This window comes from Rhinopithecus roxellana, chromosome 1 (genome assembly GCF_007565055.1).
Source record: "Rhinopithecus roxellana isolate Shanxi Qingling chromosome 1, ASM756505v1, whole genome shotgun sequence".
NCBI lineage: Eukaryota > Metazoa > Chordata > Mammalia > Primates > Cercopithecidae > Rhinopithecus > Rhinopithecus roxellana.
Genome location: NC_044549.1, coordinates 180,884,652 through 180,909,789, shown reverse-complemented (window position 1 = coordinate 180,909,789; position 25,138 = coordinate 180,884,652). Strand labels below are relative to the sequence as shown.

General features: G+C 38.5%; 1 protein-coding gene across 2 annotated transcripts in view; it reads left to right on the top strand.

Moving 5' to 3' along the window:
- Positions 1-24,034, top strand: part of ACAD11 (acyl-CoA dehydrogenase family member 11) — a 92,989-nt gene extending 68,955 nt beyond the window's left edge. The window contains exons 14-20 of one of the 2 annotated variants that reach the window (XM_010380185.2): positions 1,699-1,765; positions 2,374-2,459; positions 4,196-4,267; positions 5,292-5,446; positions 20,275-20,391; positions 21,568-21,677; positions 23,061-24,034. In XM_010380185.2, coding sequence (XP_010378487.1) covers positions 1,699-1,765; positions 2,374-2,459; positions 4,196-4,267; positions 5,292-5,446; positions 20,275-20,391; positions 21,568-21,677; positions 23,061-23,175 — 722 coding nt within the window. In that variant the 3' untranslated portion in view covers positions 23,176-24,034. The remainder of the gene's footprint in view (positions 1-1,698; positions 1,766-2,373; positions 2,460-4,195; positions 4,268-5,291; positions 5,447-20,274; positions 20,392-21,567; positions 21,678-23,060) is intronic. The other variant, XM_030933899.1, reaches the window with a different exon arrangement.
- The last annotated feature ends 1,104 nt before the right edge of the window (positions 24,035-25,138 follow it).

Genomic DNA, 25,138 nt, shown 5'->3' with positions numbered 1-25,138 from the left:
TTGGACAAGTATAGAATTCTAAGTTGAACTATTCATTTTCATCTGGCATCCCTTGTGGCTGTTGAGAAGTCTGATGCCAGGCTAATCCTCATTTCTTTTAGTTGGCTTGTTTTATTCTCTCTGAAACCTTTTAAGATTTCCTCTTCATCGTTGATGTTTTGAAATGTCACAAGCATTTAATAGATTCTTCTTTGTAGTCAATGGCTTTTTCAATCTGAAGATGTTTTTCTTCTGTTCTAGAAAATTTTCTTCTACACATTTATTCAATAAATTATTCCCTTTGTTCTTCTCTGTTTTCCCTTTATTTGACTCCTTTTACTCTGATGTTAGACTTCATGTTTTGGCTCTAAGAGTCTCTTACATTTTTGGCCATTCTCTTTCATATTGCAGGTTCTTTTTATATATTACAGATTCTTTGTTTTCTATTCACACTTAAGAGAAAAGAAAGGGTAGCTTGTTGAGGTTTTATCTGTTATTAACTTCTCCCCATCTTCTCCCCATAATATTTTGAAATAAATCTCAGACATCACATAATTTCCTTCGCAAATATTTTAGTATGTATCTCTGTAAGGGCTTTTTAAAAAATATAACCACAATACCATTAGCACCCCTAAAATTACTTAATATCATTACCTATCCAGTAACTATTCACATTTCTAATTGCTTAATAATTATCATTAATACTTTTTATTTTGTTTGATTGAATTAGGATCTAAGTAAGGTCTAAAAATTGCTGTTGGTTGATATGCCTTTTAAGTCTCTCTCTTTTGTTCTTACAAGCTACTGCTCTTTCTTTTTTCTTTTTATTGCAATTTAATTGTTGAAGAAATTGGATTAATTGTCTTATAAATTTCCCACAGTCTGAATTTTACTGATTACATCCCTGCAGTGTCCTTTAATATGTTCCACGGAGTTTATCCTTTTAACTCCTGGAATTTTATAATATTATTCAACTATTTGATGTAATTCCTAACATTTCTCATTAAATCTTTATATGATTTCAAATCTCCTCAAACCTCTTTTTATAATAAATGAGAAAAAAGAGTCCGATCATTTGTTTGAGACTTTGTACAGATGTGTTTAACTTAATCTGATCCAGTTCTGTGTGGCCTTGTAATTGAAAATCTAGTTAAATGGTAGTTTCCCTAAGGGACTAGATGCTTAGACTTACTAGTAAACATGAAAAGTATTTTTTGCAAAAAGACCCTTGTAGGCAATTGCTACCGACCCCTGAACTGTGATAAACTAAAATTTTGCATTAAAATGAAAAAATATTTTTAAAATTTGACCCTTAAGAAATTAATAAATGAGAACCAGGCTTATTGAAAGCAGTATCACAGCCTCATATATGTTGACATATAAAATATTACATTAGACATACAAAATTTCTCAGCTTTTTTAGCATGCTGATGTCTGAAATGGTGTAAATGGGAGAGGTGTCAACTCTTTCATGCTGCTTTCACTTCTGGTTATTTTTGTGTAGCAGCTTTCATGGATGGAGTCCATTCTTGTCCTTGCCTAATCATTTTTCTTGGATGATATGTAGCGTTACAAAAGAATTATTATCTTAATGAATCAAGAATGTTCTCCCTCTTTGTTTTCTGCCATAGGTAAAGTGGGAAGGATTAGAACCTTCAAGGTGAAATGTCAAACTAGAAATTTCCTTTTATAATCTGCTTGTGTTCCCCTTGGTTTTAGGAGCTGGGAATCCCAAGTGCAAAATCGCAATTGTTTTGGGAAGAACTCAAAATACTTCTGTCTCCAGGTAGTTAAACAATTCTGATTGAGAAACTTGTGTAGGAATGAGTCAATCTTTCCTCCTATCTATGTAATTTACTTAAAATTCACTGTTTGGACTCACAAATCATAATATAAAATATGAGAGTAAAGGTCATATATTTGTATTTCACAAGTATTTTCTAACAGGTGTATTTGGAAAACATTTTAGGGAGTATTGCTGAACATTCTTCACTGTGGAATTTTCAGTATTAGAAAGTTTGCTAAATTATCAAAGCTGTTTGGATTAAATTATCAGACCTAAATTTTTTCAGACCTGTGTAATGAAGTGATTAAATGTTTAGATCAAAGGCAATAGTCTTGAAATGTTTAATTATATAAGCTTCCAGTTACCATTGTTGAGCAGTGAGAAGCCTCAATCAAACAACTCATTTATTTTCAAATCATTGTTTTGGTTCCAGATCACAGCCTGCATCAGACTATGTTGGTGTACGTCTTTTACACAGGTCCCATTCCAGTCATCACTGCTTGCATGATTACATGAAAACATCAAAAAGACAGTTGTGACTCTGCTTATTATCGGTTTTGTTTTTCTTCTTTGCAAACTTTTTCTAACATGATTTTTCTTTTGACTAGACACAAACAGCACAGCATGATTCTTGTTCCCATGAACACACCTGGAGTAGAAATAATAAGGTCTTTGTCAGTTTTTGGCTACATAGGTAGGTATTCAATAAATATGACCATGCATTAGCAAGCAGAAAAGCTAGAACATGCAGTAACATTGAAGGCAATAGTATTTTAATGCATGAGATAGATTCTTAGATATTCCTTTGTCTCTGACAACTGTCTTAATAAAATTGCTGGTGGAGTTCAGAGTAGAGCCAATAAAAAGAAATAGTATAGCATTCTACCTCATTCTGTTTACTTTTTGGGAAAGGGAAGATTGTATTTAAGGAAGAGCAACTCTACTGGTCTTCTCTCTGTCATTCATAAAAATGGATTAATGCACAGATAATCCACAATAAAATTATTTTTGTCTCCAATTTTAGCCCTCTTAATCAACTTACGAGAACTGTTAAAAAGCAATTAGTTTTTGACTTGAGTGCAAAACTCTTCCTTCCTCTGCCCTTGGGTGGGATTTCTAAGAAGCAAAGATCCATTTGTTTCCTGCCATCTACCGTGGCACGTGTTCATTGTGAGCAATAAATATGTGCTAAGATCACTCTCTTAGGAAGTATTTGCTTAGCCACCATGCCCAGCTAATTTTTGTATTTTTAGTAGAGATGGGGTTTCACCATGTTGGCCAGGCTGGTCTCGAATTCCTGACCTCAGGTAATCCACCCTCCTCAGCCTCCCAAAGTGCTGGGATTACAGGCATGAGCCACTGGGCCCGGCTCCTGGCTTTCTTCTTATCATTGAATATGACTAATGAATATGTTCAAGCAGCAGATATAAGACTTGTAGTTGTATAGAATCACTTATCAGTAAGATGCAGCTGTAGGGTGTACCACGGGGTAAGCATAGGTGGCAAGATGGGATGAACAAGCTTGCTGGAGAAAATTGCATGTAGGAAATTGTTGGGTTGCAGAGAAACAGCCTCAAAGATACCAAAAATGCATTTATAATATAGTTGAACTGCAGATAGTTTCCATTGCAGAGGCTACATTTGAATATTCAGTATGAAAATTTTACTAGCACCTCTCCAACTCCCTGTGTCGAAGGCCAAAAGAAACAGTGTGGAGAAGGCTGATTATTGTCTCTTCTGACAGGAAAAGGGAGTAGCGTTAGCATGAGATTATCTCTAGAACTTGGCGGGGAGAAGGGATAATGCAAAGATAAAATGTGAACGTGTTCCTGGCCTCAGTGATTCAAATGCCAGTGTTTTCAAGAGACGAACACACAGTGGAACAAGTGTAGACTGGTTGTAAACCTGTCTGAAAGTCCATTTTCTATATCATCACTAATGCCAAGCCTGCTCTTTCCCCTCAAGCAGATCCTTCTCATCTTTAGGCGTTGGTTTCCACAATGATAAAATTAGAAACTTGGATTACGTTACTCATTTTTAATTTTTGAAACATTGAAACTTTTTTCCATGCAAATATTTTGGAACCCCATATGTAAAATATTTCAAAGAAGCAGCAATAATAAAACAAAATACTCTGGCTATAGCTATGGAGCCTAGTCTTCCTTTTTCCTAACTCTCTGAAATTGTACTTCAGAGAATGAATTAGAAAACGTCTGGATCAAAGAGTTTCTCTTCTTGAACAGTTGATGAGTTTTCTGGGCTGCTGGGTCCTTGGGGTTCAGGGCTGAGGCTTACTTTGGAATGTTCATGTCATATGGATCTTTGAAATCCTATTTTCTTCAAGTAATTGTATTTCAGCAGATTAAGTATATGTGACTCTTCTCTAGTCAACTCCTTTTGCTCTTTAAAATTTTATTTTCTATTTTATAGATAATTTTCATGGAGGACATTTTGAGATCCATTTTAATCAAGTGCGAGTTCCTGCCACAAATCTAATACTAGGTGAGTTGAATTTGGAAATGATTCTTCAGTATTGTATATTAATACTTTCAGCTCTAAATCTGGAAAAGATAAGTCTTTCCAGATTTAGACCTGGAGTCTACCTTGATTTAGATATTAGGTTGGTGCAAAAGTAATTGCAGTTCAAAAACCATAATAACTTTTGCACCAAGGTAATTGCGGTTTTTGGCAAAAGCCACAATTACTTTTGCACCAACCTAATACTTTCCCTTCTTTTTACTCCATTTGTCAAGGGAAAGTTTTCTGTTTGGTGGATTTTCTTACATGGAATGGTGAGGTTTTATTTAATTGTTGGATGTGGTTTTGTATATTACGTCAATTGAAAAGATAACTTAATATGAAAATTATACAATTCAGAGCAACACACTTTCTCCTAGAACATGATCTGTAGGCCTCTATTTGTTTAAAGAAAACCTCAGTACTTTATGAATTCAAGTCTTAGATACAAGTTAGAAGCATAAATAACTTCAAATACTGTATGCCATCCTCTTGCTTATTAGTATCCTCTATCCCTTTCAAAGAACATCTAGAATACTACCTCTTCCAGGAATGTTTTGTGTTCATCCCATCCATTCACCAAGCCCCTGATACCTGCCAGGCCCTAAGGTTATAATGATGAACAGAAAGTCTCTTCCTCCTTTGCCTTTCTTTGTTTCTCTCTATATCCCTTACCCTTGCCCGCTCTTCTGGATTCTAAACTCCTGGTATAGGGACTATGCGTTATTCCAAATTTGTATCTATTGCAGCACTAATAAAATAGCTTATGCATAGTATATACTTAAGAGACAGTTCTTAAATTTGGAATGTTTAATGGTGGTGGTTTCAAAAACATAGAAATCAAAATTCCCATGAATTCATAGTGAACCTTATTATAGAACTGACTTTTTTTCACCAGAAAGCCATTTTATTAAGGGCAGCTCATCACTTTCCCAGGATTTGTATAAATAACAAAAGGAATGGGCTAGGCCATTTTCACATTCCCGCTTTATTTCCCCTTTCTTCCCAGGTGAAGGTAGGGGATTTGAAATTTCCCAAGGCCGCCTTGGACCTGGCAGAATCCACCACTGTATGAGAACAGTAGGTTTGGCGGAACGTGCTTTGCAGATCATGTGTGAGCGAGCAACACAAAGGGTAGCCTTCAAGAAGAAGTTGTATGCACATGTAAGGATGATTACTTATTTGAATTTATTGTAGCCTGGTGCACTACACTAACATTGAACAAAAACATTACTTGTGGCAGAGAGACTCTCTACATGAACAGCGTGATCCTTTTCAATAAGGCGTATTTATGTCTGTATTTAAATATAGTCTGATGAGAGATATTTATCTTTGTGAAAGATTAAATAGTTCTTAAAATGCTTCAGCACCTCTGCACACAAGAGTGTAGACAGTTCCTTCAACTTTCTCAGATTCTTGTTCTCTAGAGAACTTGAACATTAGAGCTCCCTGTGGACATGAAAGAGCCATCATAAGGAAGAAGGATTTGCATTGTCCTTTGGTTTCCTAGAAGGAATTAGGACGCATAAGTGTAAAGATACAGGAAAACAACCCAAAACTCAGGGAAAGGAGAGACATGCTAATAAACATAAAAGTGGAATCAGCTTCTTCAGGAGGACTTGAGTTCTGCCACTGGAGAAACACAAGTAGAAATGGGACCAACATTTTGTGAGATATTCATGATTTTTTGAATTTTCATCTATAAATTATATACTACTGAGTCTGTTGTTACAAATCACTGTAAACATAGTTACATGTGGGCCATATAATAAAAATTAGGAAATATGGCCAGGTGCAGTGGCTCACACCTATAATCCCAGCACTTTGGGAGGCCAAGGTGGGTGGACTGTCTGAGCTTAGGAGTTTGAGACCAGCCTGGGCAACATGGTGAAACCCCGTCTCTACTAAAATACAAAAAAAAAAAAAAAATTACCCGGGCATGGTGGCATGAGCCTGTACTCCCAGCTACTCGGGAGGCTGAGGCAGGAGTATTGCTTGAACCCAGGAGATGGAGGTTGCAGTGAGCCAAGATCATGCCACTGCACTGTAGCCTGGCGACAGAGTGAGACTCTGCCTCCAGAAAAAGAAAAAAAAATTAGGAAATATGTATTGAGAGGAATTAGAAGGTATGATTTCAAACTTCCTTGAAAAGTCTTTTACAGAGAAGTAGGATATCCAAATCATCTCCCTTCTAAGTTTTAAGAAGGCAGGAAGAACTATTATTAAATGTTCACTCTTTATTTTTGCTAACATGTTAGTGTTAGGTCAAATCTGTGGTGATGGAATTGTATTTGTGTTTGCTGCACATGTATATTTTAGTACGTCGGTCTCCTTGTACATTTTTGGCCATCCTATAAAATTTGCAGTATATTTTTTTACCTTAAATGTTTATAATCTATGTTTGCTTTTTGTAAAGTATTATTCAGCATGTATATGATTTATTTGTATAGGTTTTTGACTGAAAAGCTACAGCCGCTTTATGACACTACACCTGGGAATAATTTGTCAGGAGCCCTTTTAGTATATAGCAAAGGCAAGGGTTCAGCTGTTGGGTGGGCACTGTGGGAGGAGGTGAGAATGTGTGACCTTCTGGGGCCATGGATATAGCCCCTAATGCTGTTGAAAAAGGATGAAAAGGTGCTGAGGGCACCAACCATTACTTCTTACCCTTTTGTCAAGCTTGCGTGCAAACCCTGGAGCGCAGGGTGAAGGGAGATCACAGTAAAGTCGACAGACAAGCATCTCGAATGCACAAAAGCACTCTGCGCAAGTGCTGCTTTCATGAGTGGTGTTTTAAAACTGCACTAGTACAAAATTTCCCTTCCACCTTTTAAAGTTAATGCTTCATGCAGAGCAAGCCTGGCTTTTTAACAAATATGACTGTCTTCAGTGGAAACTTCTCACATCTGGCACAAATAACATGATCTGGCAGAAGCAAAAAGATGTGTGAGCATGTCATAAGCAAACATCTGGGCCAGCTTTTTTATTTTAGTTTGTGAAAGGAACATTTCATTTCTTTGAATTTGAAGGCTCCTTCCAGCTGTCTTCTAATTTACTCCAGGCTGTAACAAAAAATTCTCCATCCCAGTTCTGTCTCAGGAAATATATTTGGCATTTCCCTAGAGCACCTAGTTTCTACCCATTTAATGCTTTTCAGCAAATCTAGGGTCTATAGAAACCCTGCTGAGAATACCTCCTTTATTCTAAAGCTGAGAAGTAAATGTCTTTCAAGTCTGCTCATGAAGTTATAAAAGTTATAATTACCCTATTTTACAGACATCAAAAAATATTTATTCACCACCAGCAAATTGTTTGAAATTAATTCAGAGCCATGTTTCAACCTCTAGGGTAGTACCATCCAAAAGAAATATACTGTGAACCTTAAATGTAATTTTAAATGTTCTAATAGCAACATTTTTAAAAAGTAAAAAGAAAAAGATGGAATTAATTTTAATAATATATTTTGTTTAACCCAATATATCAAAAATACTATTTCAACATGAAATCAATATAAAAATTATTAATGAGATACTTTATATTTTAACATTTGTTCTTCCATATGGGGTGCATATTTTATACTTATAGTACATCTCAGTTCAGACTAGGTATATTTCAAATGCTTATTAGCCACATATGGGTAGTGGCTATCATGTTGAACATCACTGCTTTAGGGAAACTCTAATCAAATATCCCCTGTTGAAGGGCAAACATGACCAGCATAAAAATGGCTAAGGTGTGCATGTTCTCACTCATAAGTGGAGAGTTGAACAATAAGAACACATGGACATGGGGAGGGCAACAACACACACGGGGGCCAGTTGGAGGGTTGGGGCGAGGAGAGGGAGAGCATTAGGACGATAGCTAATGCATGCAGGGCTTACAACCTAGATGGCGTGTTGATAAATGTAGCAAACCACCATGGCACCTGCATACCTATGTAACCTACACGTTTTGCACTTGTATCCCGTAACTTAAAATAATAAAAAAGAAGAAAAGAAATGACAATAAAAGGATAATTAAATGTGAAAAAAATGGCTAAGGTGTAAGGAAGGGGCCCAGTTTCAATCTGCTGCATATGGCTAGCCAGTTATCCCAGCACCGTTTTTTGAATAAGGGCGTCCTTTCTCTGTTGCTTGTTCTTGACACCTTTGTCAATGATTAGATGGTTGTAGGTATGTGGCCCCATTTCTGGGCTCTCTGTTGTTACATTGGTCTATGTACCTGTTTTTGTAACAGTACCATGCTGTTTTGGTTACTGTAGCCTTGTAGTATAGTTTGAAGTCAAGTAGCATGATGGCTCCCACTTTGTTCTTTTTGTTTAGGATTGCCTTGGCTATTTGGGCTCTTTCTTGGTTCCATATAAATTTTTTTTTTTTTTTTTTTTTTTTTTTTTTGAGATGGAGTCTTGCTCTGTCGCCCAGGCTGGAGTGCAGTGGCCGGATCTCAGCTCACTGCAAGCTCCGCCTCCCGGGTTCACGCCATTCTCCTGCCTCAGCCTCCCGAATAGCTGGGACTATAGGCGCCTGCCACCTCGCCCGGCTAGTTTTTTTGTATTTTTTAGTAGAGACGGAGTTTCACCGTGTTAGCCAGGATGATCTCGATCTCCTGACCTCGTGATCCGCCCGTCTCGGCCTCCCAAAGTGCTGGGATTACAGGCCTGAGCCACCGCGCCCGGCCTCCATATAAATTTTAAAATAGTTTTTCCTACTTCTGTGAAGAATGTCATTGGTAGCTTGATAGAAATAGCAGTGAATCTATAAATTGCCCCAGGCAGTATGGTCATTTTAATGATAGTGATTCTTCGTATCCATGAGCATGGAATGTTTTTCCATTTGTTTATGTCATCTCTGATTTCTTTGAGCACTGTTTCATAGTTCTCCTTGTAGAGATTTTTTACCTCCCTGGTTAGCTCTATTCCTAGGTATTTTATTCTTTTTGTGGCAATTGTGAATGGGATTGCATTCCCAATTTGGCTCTTGGGGAGTGCTAGTGATTTTTGTTTGTTGATTTTGTATCCTGAGACTTCACTGAAGTTGTTTATCAGCTTAAGAAGCTTTTGGGCTGAGACTGTGGGGTTTTCTAGGTATAGAATCATGTGTTCTGCAAACAGGGATAGTTTGACTTTCTGTCTTCCTATTTTGATGCACTTTATTTATTTCTCTTGCCTGATTGGTCTGGCCAGGACTTCCAATACTGTATTGAATAGGAGTGGTGAGAGAGGGCATCCTTAGTCTTGTACCAGTTTTTAAGGGGAATGCTTCCAGTGTTTGCCCATTCAGTATGATGTTTGCTGTGGTTTTGTCATAGATGACTCTTATTATTTTGAGGTATGTTCCTCAAATACCTAGTTTATTGAGAGTTTTTAATAGAAAAGTTTAGCAGGGGTGTTGAATTTTATCAAAAGTCTTTTCTGCATCTATTGAGATGATCATGTGGTTTTTGTCTTTAGTTCTATGTGATGAATCAGATTTACTGATTTGCATATGTTGAACCAACCTTGTATCCCAAGGATAAAGCCTACTTGTTCATGGTGGATAAGCCTTTTGATGTGTTGCTGTATTCTGTTTTCCAGTATTTTGTTGAGGATCAAAGACTTAAATGTAAAACCCAAAACTATAAAAACCCTGGAAGACAACCTAGGCAATGCCATTCTGGACATAGGAATGGGCAAAGATTTCATGATGAAGACGCCAAAAGCCATTACAAAAAAAGCAAAAATTGACAAACGCAGTCTAATTAAACTAACGAGCTTCTGCACAGCAAAAGAAACTATCAACAGAGTAAATAGACAACCTACAGAATTGGAGAAAATTTAGCAAACTATTTGCATCTGACAAAAGTCTAACATCCAACATGTATAAGGAACTTAAACAAATTTTTTTAAAAAGCATTAAAAAGTAGGCCAAAGACATGAACAGACACTTTTCAAAAGAAGACAGACATGTGGCCAATAAGCATATGAAAAAAAGCTTAAAATCACTGAATCATTAGAGAAATGCAAATCAAAACCACAATGAGATACTATCTAACACTAGTTAGAATGACTGTTATTAAAAAGTCAAAAAATAACAGATGCTAGTGAGGTTGTGGAGAAAAAGGAAGGCTTATACACTCTTGATAGGAGTTCAACCATTGTGGAAAACAGTGTGAGGATTCCTCAAAGAACTTAAAACAGAATACCATTTGACCCAGCAATCCCATTACTGGGTATATACGTGAAGGTATATAAGTCGTTCTATGTTCTACTATAAAGACACATGCATGCATATGTTCAGTACAGCATTATTCATAATAGTGAAGACATGGAATAAATCTAAATGCCCATCAATGATAGACTGGATAAAGAAAATGTGGTATATAAATACCATGAAACATTATGCAGCCATAAAAAGAATAAGTTGATTTCTTTTGTGGGAACATGGATAGAGCTGGAGGTCATTATCCATTATCCTTAGCAAACTAACGCAGGAACAGAAAACTAAATACCACGTTTTGTCACTTATAAGTGGGAGCTAAATGAGAACACATGGACACATAAAGGGAAATAACAGACATGGTGGCCTACCAGAGGGTGGAAGGTGGGAGGAGGGAAAGGGTCGGGAAAAATAGCTAATGGGTACTAGGATTAATACCTGAGTGACGAAATAATCTGTACAATAAAGCCCCGTGACATGAGTTTATCTATATAACAAACTTGCACGTGTATCCCTGAATTTAAAAGAAAAGTTAGAAATAAATAAAAAATAAAAAATATATGATTACCATCAGAAAAAAATAAAATAAAATGTAAATATAATCTGGAAAACACAGGTATGGGAGGTTAATATGGCTTGAATGAAAGCACCGTAATTGTCTGCTGGTTTAAGTCATCTTAATGAACGTTTTTCTTCAGTGTCAACACCAATTCTGTATTTAGAATTGGAAACCAATTCTGTGTTTAGCTTAACAATAACCCGTGACACTCAGACCAACTCAGTTCTGTGTTTAGAACTGGAAACCAAAAAACTCATTAGAGCTCGCCGGATGCATTTTGTATGCGCCCTGGGTTTCATTGAGGAATTCTGAATGTTTGGTTGCCTGTGGGACTTACGGTGAGGCTTGATTTTAATGTTTTTCCACTTACCTCCCTGCTTCTCTTACAAGTTCTGACAAATTGGGAAAACTCAGAGAATGTTTTCTAAGCTAAACAAGAAGCAAGTACCATTTTTAAATTCAACTTTTCATTTTGAGATAGTTACAGTTTCACATACAGGTATAAGAACATACAGATCTCTTGAATCCTTTGCCCAGTTTCCCCAACGGTAACATCTTGCAAAACTAGAATACAGTATCAGGACCAAGATGTTGTCATGAATATAGTCAGAATACAGAGCATTCCATTCGCTACAAGGATCCTTCATGGTGCCCTTTTATAGCCACATTTAGTTTGCTTCCACCCCAGCCTTCTCATTAACTCCTGGCAACCACCAATCTGTTCTGCATTTTACAATTTTGTCATTCCAAGAATGGAATCATACAGTATGAAAACATTTGACACTGGCTGTTTTCACTCAACATAATTTCTCGGAGATTTACCTAGGTTGTGTTTATCAGTGGTTGGTTCATTTTTATTGTTCAGTAGTATTTCTTAGTCTGGATGTACTACAGTTTGTTTAACTGTTTATCTGTTGAGGGACATCTGGGTTGTTTCCAGGTCTGGGCTATTGCAAATAAAGTTGCTGTAAACATTTGTGTAGGCTTTTGTGTAAATATAAGTTTTCGTTTCTCAGAGATAAATGCCCACGAGTGCAATTACTGTGTTATGTGGTAGTTGCATGTTTAGTTTTTTTGGAAACTGCTAAACCTTTCTATTTTTTATTCTCACCAACTGAGTATGAGTGATTCAGTTTCTCCACATCCCCTCCAGCATATGGTGGTGTTACTACTTTTTAATTTTAGCCATTCTGATGGGTTTGTGGTTTTAAAACCACCCATTGTGGCTTTAATCTCAGTTGCCCTGTCGGTGAATCATGTTGAGCATCTTTTCATGTACTCATTTGCCATCTTATGTCCTCTGGTTCATGTCCTGTGTCCATGTCCTAGATCACTTTTTTTACTATTGAATTTTGAGAGTTCTTTCTAGATTCTAGATACTATCCTGTCAGATACGTGGTTTGTAAATATTTTCTCCTACTCTGTATCTTGTCTTTTCATCCTCTTAACCAGGTCGTTCACAGAACAAAAGTGTTTAATTTTAATGAACTCTAATTTGTCCATTTTTGCTTTTATGGGTCATGCTTTTGGTGTCAAGTCTAATAACTCTGCCTAATCCTATATTCTGAAGATTTTCTCCTATAATGTGTCTCTAAAAGTTTCACATTTTACATTTGTGTCTGCTTACATTTTGAGTTAATTTTTGTATGAAACTTAGGTCAAGGTTCATTTTTTTTTTTTGCCTGTGGATGTCTACTTGCTTCAGCAACATTTTTTTAAAGGCTATCTTTCCTCCATTGAACTGTTTTCGTGCTTTTCTCAAAAATCAGTCAGACATTATTTGTGTGGGTTTATATGTGGGTTGTCTCTTCTGTCCTAATTAGCTATGTGTCAGTCTCTCTGCCAACACCACACAGTCTTGATTACTGTGGTTACCTAATTAATCTTCAAATAAGCTAGACTGATTCCTCTCAGTTTAGACTTCTCTTTCAAAATGTTTCAGCTCTTCTGGTTCCTTTGCCTTTGCATATAATTTAAAAATAATCTTGTCTATATCTGCAAACATTGAGAAAAATTGGTATCTTTACTATGTAGAGTTTTCTGTTCTGTGAACCTGGTATATCTCTCCGTTTATTTAGCTTTTCCTTGGTTTCTTTCATCATCTACACACATCGTCTCATCTGTGTGTAGTTTTCAGCATACAAGTCCTATACATAAGTATTTCAGTTTTGAGCAATTATAATAAGTATTGTGTTTTTAACTTCAGGGTCTATTACTAGTATATAGAAGTTTAGTTTTTTGTTTTGTTTTGTTTTTGAGCTGAAGTTTCACTGTTGTTGCCCAGGCTGGAGTGCAATGGCATGATCTCGGCTCACTGCAGCCTCCGCCTCCCAGGTTCAAGTGATTCTCTGGCCTCAGCCTCCCAACTAGCTAGGATTCAGGTGCCTGCCACCACACCTGGCTAATTTTTTTGTCTTTTTAGTAGGGACAGGGTTTCACCATGTTGTATGTTTATCTCATACCCTGTGGCCTCGCTGAACTCACTTATTAGTTCTAGGAGTTTTTTGTAGATTGCTTGGAATTTTACGTAGATAATCATGTCATCTGTAAATAAGGAACAGTTTTCTTTATTCTTTTCTGATATACATGCTTTTTGTCTCCTTCCTTTGTCTTACTGCACTGGCTAGAACTTCTAGTACTATGTTGAATAAGAGAGGTGAGAACTGACATTCTTACCTTGTTCTCTGTCTTAGGGGAATATTAGGTATAATGTTAGCTATAGCATTTTTGTAGATGTCCTGTTGTGGATGTCACCACGCCTGGCCCTATATCATTATATTTGATGTATATTTCTTCTAAATGACATATAGTTGGGTCATATTTTTAATCCACTTTATCAATCTTTGTCTTTATAATACCTGATATGTTAGGGCTTAAATCGGATATTTTATTTTTGTTTTCTGTTTGTTCTCTCTGGTTATTACTTTTCTGTTTTCCTTTTCCTGCATTCCTGTGGGTTAATTTAACATTTTTAGCACTTCATTTTGATTTATTTATAATATTTCTCGAGTGTATCTTTTTGTATAGCTCTTTTGGTGGCTGTTCTAGGTTTACATATACATGTTTATTTATCTATCTAGTTACCTTTCTCTCTAGATCTTATTAAAGTCTATTGGTGTCATCATTTTACCAGTTTGAGTCAAGTATAGACATTTTACCTTCCTTTAAGTTCCTTTTACTCTCCCATTTATAATACAATTGTCTTGGGTCTGGCACAGTAGTTCATGCCTGTAATCCCACACTTTGGGAGGCTACGACGGGTGGATCACTTGAGGTCAGGAGTTCGAGACCAGCCTGGCCAACATGGCAAAACCCCGTCTCTACTAAAAACACAAAACTTAGCCGGGCGTGGTGGCGTGTGCCTGTAACCCCAGCTGTTCGGGAGGCTGAAGCACAAGAATTGCTTGAACCCAGGAGGCAGAGGTTGCAGTGAGCTGAGATCACCCCACTGCACTCCAGCCTGGAAGATAGAGTGAGACTCTGTCTCTAAATAAATAAACAATATAATTGTCTTAATTATTTTCTCTAAATACATTTAGAATAACATCAGGGTTATAATTTTTGCCTCCACTGTCAAATATACTTTAGAAAATTTTAGAGAAGAAAGCAAACGAATTTTATTAGCCATATTTTTGCTTATTGTGTTCTTTCTTCTTTCCTGATTTTCCAAGGTTTCTTCTTTTATCTTTTCCTTTCCATTTAGAGAACTTCCTTTAACCTTTCTTTTAGAGTCTAAAAGTGACAAATTCTGTTTTGCTTCATCTAAGAATGTCTTATTTCTTCTTTATTCCTGAAAGATATCCCCACTGGATATAAGTTTCTTTTCTTTCAGCACTAGAAAAATATTGTGCTACTTCCTTCTGACATATATATCTCCCTGCTGTAGATAAGATGTCATTTTTCTCTGGTGCTTTCAAGATGTTTTTATCTCTATTTTTCCAGAAATTTAATTATGATGTTTGTTGGTATGGATTTCTGGGATTTATGCTGCTTGGGATTCACCCCAGTTTCTTGAATCTTCAGGTTTAGGTCTCTTGCCAAATTTGGGATGTTTTCAGCCATTGTTTCTTCAAGTACTTTTTCAGCCTTACTGTTTCTCTTCTTCCTGGAATCTGGTGATGTGAATGGTAGATCTTTTGTTGTAATTCCACATGTTCCTATGATGCTGTCCTTCTTCTTCTTTTTTTTCTTTTCCAGTTTGTTTTCTCTCTGTGGTTTAGGTTGGGCTGTTTCTATTGTCCTATCTTCCAGTTCACTGATTTTTTTCCTCTGTCCCCTCTATTCTGCTGTGGAACCCATCCACTGAGCTTTTTATTTGAACTGCTATGTTTTTTACTTATAAAATACCCATTTGGTTCTTCTTCACATCTTCTATTTCTTTGCAAAATTGCTTCAGTTGTGTTTGTAACTGCTCACTGAAGCATTCTTATCATGGCTGCTTTAAAATTTTGTCAGAAATTCTAACATCTCTGTTATCTGGGTGTGTTAGTCCATTTTATAGTGCTATAAAGGAATACCTGAGACTGGGTAATTTATAAAGAAAAGAGGTTTTGTTTGACCCATGGTTCTGCAGGCTGTACAAGTCTAGTGCCAATATCTATTTCTAGGCAGGCCTCAGGAAGCTTACAATCATGGTGGAAGGTAAAGAGGGAGCCAGCACATCACGTGACAAGAGAGGGAACAAGAGAGATAAGGGAGGACATCCCAGACTCTCTTAATCAGATCTTTTGTGAACTCATTACTGAAGAGAAGGCATCAAACCATTTATGAGGGATATTCCCCCATGACCCTCCCACTAAGTTCCACCTTCATGTTTCAATATGCGATTTGGAGGAGACAAGCATCCAAACTATATCACTGTGTCTCTTGATTTTTTAAAAATTCATTTTGAATTGTTCCAGGTTTTTGGTATTATGGGTGATTTTTAAAATTGAAACCTGAACAGTTTTATATTGTGAGACTCTGGACCTTTTTAAAGCTGCTATTTTAATTAGCTTTCTTTGACACCGTTCAGTCAGAGAAAGGAGTGGCATCACCTCACTACTGCTAGGCAGAGAGAGAAGTCCAGGTTCCCCTCCCAGCTTCCATCAGTATCTGAAGAGGATGATGCCCTCATACTGCCAGGCGGGATGAAGGTCCAGGCATCCCATTTGGACGGCACTAACACTTCATAAGATGGGTCAGGGGGACTTACTACTGGCCAGTGGGGAGGAAAGCCTCAGGTTTTTACTTGGCACTGTCTGATACCTTCCTGGGAGGGGTATTGGGGCGCCTCATTACAGTGCTTACCAGGGTGGAAGCCTGTGCTCCCCATCCTGTCTTTGCTGGTGTGAGGAGGGGTGGGGGCCAGTGTTTTTTCTGTGGTGTTTGGCTGGAGTAAGGTGGTTATTCTCTAAAAGATTTTTGACTTGCTAGGCTGCCCCTTTGCTGATCCTTTGGTTAGAGAGATTATGCTTTTGTTGGGGTGCTTTATGTTTTTGTTTTGTTTTGGTCTGTGCTCACTGACGTTTCCAGGTTACTAGATTCTTCAGCTGCTGGGAAGAATCTCAGCAGCTGAGATATATGAGGCAAAAAGAAAACCTAGGAAACACACCACTAGGTTATTATTTTGGACCTGAAGACTACTTTTGCTCTACCTTTCAGAGTCTTCTTAAGTTTGTTTTATAGATAATGCCCAGGGTTATTAGTTGTACTTAACAGAAGGAATAGGGAAAAATATATCGATTCCATCCTTGTTAGAAGCGGAGGATATCAGACATACTGATTTTCTTAGTCTGATTTTCGTAGGCTGTCTGTAAGCCACAATGCAGAGCTCTCTGGGAAAACATGGATTGGAGAATGGGGTCTGGAGCCAAGGCGGAAGCAGAGTCTCCTCCATTCCAGATCTAGGACTTGGGACCCACACGCTCTAGTATGTGTACAAAACACATAAAGTTAACAATTTAGATGAAGTAGACCAATTCCTCAAATCCCACAAACTATCAAAACTCACTGAAGATGAAATAGACAACCTGAATAGTTCTACAACTATTGTTATAAATTGAATTCAAAGTTAAAAAGCTCCTGAAAAAAAGAAATCTTCAGGCCCAGATGGTATTACTGGTAAATTCTACTAAACAGAGAAGAAATAACACCAGTTTTACATATCTCTTCCAGAAATAGAGAAGGAGGAAACACACGTCAACTCATTTTATGAGGCCAGAATTATCCTAATCCAAAACCAGACAAGAACAAATCATAGACCAATATAGATGCAAAAACCACCAGCAAAGTATTACCAAATAAAGTCTAGCAGTATGTAAAAATAATCATACAGCATAGTCAAGTAGGGTTTATCCCACAAATGCAAGCCTGATTCATATCTATAACTTGATAATTTAAAATAAATTATTATAATCTGACAAACTAACAGTGAAAAGTGCATGAACATTAAAAAATCACATCATCATATCAATTGATGCTTTGGCATTTTTGACAAAATTCAGCATCTGTTTATGATAGGAACTCCCAGCAAACTGGGAATACAAAGGAATTTACTCAACTTCATAGAGAGTATTTTTTAAAATCTAACATCACACTTGATGATAAAAGACTAAATGCTTTTCCCCCAAAACTGGGAATGAGGCAAGAATGTTCACTCTCACTATTCCAATTTATGATCATAGAAGAATTCCTAGCCAGTGCAGTAAAACAAGAGAAAAAAAGAGCATGTAGTTGGGGGAAAAAGAAGTAAAACTGGGCCTGCTTGTAGATGACAATGTGAGTGTATGCAAAATCCTAAGGAACACATCAAACAAAACGAAACAACCCTCCCAGAACTAATAAGTGAGTTTAGCAAAGTTACAGGTTACAGGGTCCATACATAACAATTTTAGTTTTATATACAAGCAGTGAACAACGGGGAACTGGAAGTTTTAAAATACCATTTAAATAGTGTTTTTTTTTTAAGTACTACTCTATCAAAACACGTACAATATCCACATGCACTAAAAGGGATAAAACAAATCAAAGGAGACCTAAGTAAATATGTAGATTAGAAGACTAACAGATTAAAGATGTTAACCATCCTCAAACTGATCTGCAGACTTAAGGCGGTTCCAATCACAATCCCAAAAGGATGTTTTTATAGATAAAGACAGGCTGATCCTAAAATTTATATGGAAATACAAAAAAAACTAAAGTAGCCAAAAGAATTTAAAAAAGAAGAAAGCTCAGTGAATCACACTACCCAATCTTAAGACTTACTCTAAGCTACAGTAATCAGTAAGCAAAAGACATGTAGATCTTTGGAGCATAAGAGAGAGTCCAGAAATAGATTCATAGAAATATAGGCCAATTGATTTTTTACATAGGTGCAAAGGCAGTTCAATGGAGAAAGTTACATCTTTACAGTGACTAGTGTTGCAGCAATTGGACATACATAGGTAAAAGAGTGACCCTTGATCTAAACCACACACCTCACACAAAGTTTTAACTCTAAATGGATCATAGATCCAAATGTAAAAGGTACAACTGTAAACTTTTAGAAGAAAACATAATGGAAAGATCATTTTCCGGGATTAGGTAAAATGTTCCTAAACATGCACCAAAAGCAAGACCCATAAAAGAAAGAATTGACAAATTGCTCATATGGCAAATGACTAGTGTCCTGGATATATAAAGGACTCTCTAAATCAAATAGTAAGAAAACAACCCAATTAAAAAATGGACAAAAGACTTTAACAGACATGTCACCAAAGAGGTATAGAGATGGCAAATCAGTACATTGAAGGGGATCAACAGCAATAGCCATTACAGAAATGCAAATTAAAACCGTGATATCTCTGCACACTGTTAAAATGACTAAAATAAAATATGATACTAAGTGCTGATAGTTTGTGGAGCAACTGGGACTCTCATACACTGCTAGTAGGAATGCAAAATGTACAACCACTCTAGAAAATTGTCAGTTTCTTAATAAATATTTACCACTGACCCAACAATTCTACTCCTGCTATCTACTTTAAAAAATGAAAACATGTCCACACAAAAACCCATATACAAATGCACAGAGGCTCTATGAATAACCTCGCAATGGCTCACGCCTGTGAGCTCAGCACTTGGGGAGGCAGAGGCGGGCAGATCACAAAGTCAGGAGTTCGAGACCAGCCTGGCCAATATGGTGAAACCCTGCCTCTACTAAAAATACAAAAATTAGCCAGGCATGGTGACGGGTGCCTGTAGTCCCAGCTACTCAGAGGCTGAGGCAGGAGAATCACTTGAATCCAGGAAGCAGAGATTGCAGTGATCTGAGATCGCGCTACTGCACTCCAGCCTGGGTGACAGAGCCAGAGTCTGTCTCAAAGAATAAATAAATAAAATTAAAAAATTGGCAACAACTGAAATGTCCTTCAACAGGCAAATAGATAAACACACTGGTACATACTTACAATGGAATACTACTCAGATACTACTCAGCAATAAAAAGGAATGAACAGTCGATACACAGAACAACTTAGATGAAGCTCAAAGGCATTGAACTGAATGAAAGAAGTTAGTCTCAAAACAACACATGCCTTATGATTCTATTTATATGACATTCTGGAAAAGGCAAAACTATCGTGATGGAGAACCTAGTAATGGTTGCCAGAGGTTAGGAGTGGGAGGAGGCTGTGACTAAAAAGGGGCAGCACCAGGGAGTTCTGTGGGAGATGGAACTATTCTGTGTTCTTGACTGTGGTTATTCCAATCTATACATGTATTATAATTCAACTGTCCACCAAATGAAAGGTCATTTTAAATAAATAAATAACAATGACAGCACAGCAGATTGCTGCTGAACTGTCCCCACACTGAAATTGTCCTGAGAATTTTCTAGTTTACCTATAAGCAGCTTCACTACCATACATTTAGCCAAGCTTCCATGACAGCAGGCAATTAGCATTCAGGAGGGCCTTTGAGTGGTTTGGCAGTAAGGCAGTTGCTTAGTTCAGCCATCTTTACCTTAGACATTAAGATATCCAAAATAAATGATTTTTCTGGGAAAATAAAATATCTTTCTGAAATATTTCAATTTTAACTGTAGCATTCCATAGGTATGTGGTTAGGCTGGTGTGTATCAAATGAATTAACTCTTCCATTTAAAAATACTTAGAGTAAAGCTTGTGAACAATCTCTGGCTGAGAGAGTGTTTTCACCAAACTATAAGACTGTTACAGCTTAGCTCCTCCTTCATTTTGCTGCCTTTTGCTCCCCTATAGGAGGTTGTGGCTCACCGGATTGCTGAAAGCCGCATTGCCATTGAGAAGATCCGCTTGTTGACTCTGAAAGCCGCTCACAGCATGGACACTCTGGGCAGTGCTGGCGCTAAGAAGGAGGTGAGGCTACCTTCTCCCCTCGGACCACCAACTGCTGAGCCTTCTCCAGTTCTCTCCACCTGTTGGACGTTTCAGTTTTCATGACACCTTGATGGCACTCAGAATATTGGAAGCCCCCATGTGATTTTGGGTTATAAATTATAAATGCCTGTCACTTGCTAGTCTCCTAGCAAGTGCTTTAGGGAATGATTTTCGGGAGGGAGAATATCTTCACCATTCTTAAGATACAGCAACAAAGAGTGGGGGAAATCATAGGTTTTACACAGCCCTGGAACTGCACCCACTGCCACTTTCTGCTAGCCTTGTGATCACAGGTAAAGTACTTAACCTTTCTGCCTAAGGCCTAGGGTTCTTGTGAAGAGTAACCAAGATGATATACATAGAATGTACAGCAGCCACCCACAGTGGCTCTGGCCTGTAATCCCAGCTACTTGGGAGATGGAGGTGGGAGAATTGTTTGAGGCCAGGGATTCGAGACCAGCCTGGGCAACATAGTGAGACCCTGTCTCTTAAAAAAAAAAAAAAAAAATTAGCCGACATGGTAACTTGTGCCTGTAGTCCCAGGGAGGCTGAGGCAGGAGGATCGCTTGAGCCCAGGATTCTGAGGCATGAGTAGTGAGCTATGATCACGCCTGTGAATAGCCACTCCACTCTATTCTGGGTGACAGAGTGAGAGCCTGTCTCAAATAACAAAACAAAAAAATGCACAGCATGATACTGCTACATGGTAAATGTTTCATGGAAGAGACCTCCCATCCTCTGCTTTCTTATGTTTCTGGCTTATATGAAATAAAGACATAATCATTTAATTCTAAAAGCCCATAAAACTGCTAAAAGAAAACTGATTAGTGGCACAAAGGCCCTTGGACTATTTTTATGATCCCTAAGGTAATGAGTGTGATTTATCTGCTGCCTGAAATCCTTTTGGAAACAAGGCAAGTTAGAAATAAATGGATAAAATGTGATTTGGAAGAGGTGTCTCTTTCCAGAGGGTCTGTATTGACTGAAATACGGCCATTAACTGCATTGCAGCAGGATCTCTTTGTTGGCTTTTGTTAAAGATCCTGTTTGAGTGGTGACTTGGGTGTGGGAAAGTTCCCTTGTTTCATTTCCCAGTTTTGCCACATTGTGTATAGTCTAAGAAAAAAGCGTTCTTTTCATATCTTGCTTATGTAGATTGCAATGATCAAAGTGGCTGCCCCACGGGCTGTCTGCGAAATCGTTGACTGGGCCATCCAGGTGTGCGGAGGTGCTGGTGTTTCCCAGGATTACCCTCTGGCCAACATGTGAGTAGATGTCATTTAAGAATCGTCTACCGCCGGGCGCGGTGGTTCAAGCCTGTAATCCCAGCACTTTGGGAGGCTGAGACGGGCGGATCACGAGGTCAGGAAATCGAGACCATCCTGGCTAACACGGTGAAACCCCGTCTCTACTAAAAAATACAAAAAACTAGCCGGGCGAGGTGGCGGGCGCCTGTCGTCCCAGCTACTCGGAGGCTGAGGCAGGAGAATGGCGTAAACCCGGGAGGCGGAGCTTGCAGTGAGCTGAGATCCGGCCACTGCACTCCAGCCTGGGCGACAGAGCGAGACTCCGTCTCAAAAAAAAAAAAAAAAAAAAGAATCGTCTACAGCCGGGTGCGGTGGTTCAAGCCTGTAATCCCAGCACTTTGGAAGGCTGAGACGGGCGGATCACGAGGTCAGGAGATCGAGACCATCCTGGCTAACACAGAGAAACCCCGTATCTACTAAAAATACAAAAAACTAGCCGGGCGAGGTGGCGGGCGCCTGTAGTCCCAGCTACTCCGGAGGCTGAGGCAGGAGAATGGCGTAAACCGGGGAGGCGGAGCTTGCAGTGAGCTGAAATCCGGCCACTGCACTCCAGCCCGCCACTGCACTCCAGCCCGGGCAACAGAGCAAGACTCTGTCTCAAAAAAAAAAAAAAGAATCGTCTACATTTGATAGGCATGGAGGTAAAAAATCTATAGATGCCTTGACATGAATTGCTTACATTTAGTTTCAGTGTAATTAAAGGCTAAATGAAGTGATATACATACTTTAATATAGAGCTCAACGCCAAGAAATAGTTGCTCTTATTATTACAATAATCGTTTCATTCAATTATGTTAATTTTTACACTGAGGTGACCCACCGAGGATTCCTGGGCCATAGACACAGCATGGGGTTTCGCTGAATTTATAGCGGTACATGTGAGTGACTATCTAATATCTAGATCCTGATTACTGGGAGGCAGGAACATTCTCCATTCCCCATCTGCCTATCTCCACACATAATTACAGCGTCTCCTTCTCTATCACACTGGAGATAGAGCCTCATCCTTCATCAATTTTTACCCTTAAGAAAGAACTAAATATAAAGTATCATACCATTCACTGCCTGTTCTAAATTCTAGCAACATCTAGCAAACTATAGGAAACCAGGAATGAGATGAACTCCACTGTACTTTGCCATTTAACTTTCCAAAGTTGGGAACTTTAAGATGGCATTGCAGAAGCCCTTTAGCTTATTTTCCTGGTACTGTTTTTCTTACCATGACCTTGGTGGGATTTAAGAATTAATATAGTCTTGTTTTACAATCAGAGTGACTGACGTCAAAGTCTCATGTTCCTCTTCCATAACTCCCTGTGATCCCTGGTTCTTTTGCTTTTTCAGGTATGCTGTAACCCGAAGTTTGCGTTTAGCAGATGGACCTGATGAAGTTCACCTTTCAGCAATCGCAACAATGGAGCTGCAGGACCAAGCCAAAAAGCTGACAGCCAAGATGTAAGGAGAGTGGCACTGCCACATCCCACCGGCAGAAACTCTCCTTCATACAAACTTCGTTGGCGCCAACATTTGAATCTCATATTTTTGCAGCAGTTTGAGCACAGGGTTAATTATTCACCTGTGGTAAAGATTATAGCATCTATTTTGATCAGTGGGTTTTATTATTTCAAGGGTCACACAGGGTTGAGTTCAATAAGAAATGCTGTAGCTGTTGTCATTCAATCTAGTGCCTTCTTGAGGCCAGGAGTTTGGGGCCAGCCTGGGCAACACAGTGAGACCCCCATCTCTACAAAAAAATTTAGAAATGAGCCAAGTGTGGTGGCACATGCCTGTAGTCCTAGCTACTTGGGAGGCTGAGGCAGGAAGATTGCTTGAGTCTAGCAGTTTGAGGTTACAGGAGCTGTGATCATGACATGGCCTCCAGCCTGGGTGACCGAGTGAGACTCTTTCTAAAAATAAAAACAAATAAAAAATAAATTTCTTCTTGGGGTGGGGTGGAGGTGGGGAGCAAGAATTTGACCTGGGCTCTGATCCCTTGTGTGTTGTGGGCCTCTTTAACATTTGCCACTTTGCCTTAACCTCACTGTACCTCACTTTACTTTGCATGCGTTGGTGTTAATATTTTAATCTTAGAAGACCCTGACCCACTGAGGGTTTGTTGTGAGAATCCCTGAAGCCATGTAGAAGCATCTTGAAATCTGTGAAACCACAATAAAGTACTTTATAAAAGGTATCCTTATTTGAAGTGGACAGATCTTATAACTCGAACTATTTAGCCTTATGGTTAATTTTAAAAGTTGTGATTTAGAAGGCAGGATTGTTTTTGAACATTAGGAATTAAAGGCTATATCTGGTCCTTACAGTTTTGTAATTTGTTTCTCTGTCTGAGGAAAGCTGGCTGGATTGGTTGGTGATTTGTTTTAGTTAATCTATTGTCATGTATCTGGCCATCCCTAAGGCAAGTCACTCCATGTGATCTATACTTACCTCTCTCCCTTCCCTGAATGTAGTCAGATAAAATTATGTTAAAAAGAGCACCAAGGATTGTTTTGAAAAGGAAAAAAGTCTCCAAAGGATAAAGTGAGAAGATCAATTTCAGGATCAGGGCCCCAGTCCTGGTGGGAGAATGGACCAAAGGTAAACTCCTTAGCATTGTGACCATTTCTAGGGCTCTGTTTGTCACTAGGCAGCCCTTCATCTGGAACAGTCTGCCAGGTTTGCCATATGTTTGAAACCACATGGTTTTAAAGCAAGAAACTGCCCTTTCTAATAATGAGATGGCAGGGAGGGAGCAGGGATAAGAGAACTCACCAGTCAGGGCTCTACCATGAAGACCCGTCCAAGATTGCCAAGTGGTCAGTGACAGAGCCTCGACAAGGGGCCTTGAGACTGCCAGACAGGGAAGACACCATGAGGCGCCACACAAAAAGGTCATGGTCTCTCTCCAGCAAACATTTAGGATGCTCGGAGGGGAGGGGGGGGTAGCTGTGATTGTCCGGGGGAGGGGCTAGTTAAAGGTCTCTGGTAACTGACCTTTTTACTCTAAGAACACGCAAGAGAAAGTTCAGCGGATTATGGAGGACTGATTTCCTCATCAGCCTATGGTTATTGATAAGAGCTTCTTCAGGGTGGGTCCTCATCACCCCAGCTGTTTCCATACAACTGTGGCTCACTTAGGTGTCATGGGCATGCCCACATTTTGTCCAAGAGAAATAAAGTAGGTGAAAAGCAATTTAGACACTTTAATGGATACATTGGGCAGGGCTTGCCCAAAACTGCTTTTCTCCTTGATCTTGAATGAAGCTACAACAGTGCCGGGGAAGTTCAGAAGGCAGGTATTTTTTACTTAGGCTTTCTAAGGGCTTTAAATTCGTAAAGTTCTTAAATAAAGGATATAAAGTGCAATGTATTTATGAAAATGTCTGCTATGAAAAATGTCTTATTTCAGTCAAGCCAGGCAGCCC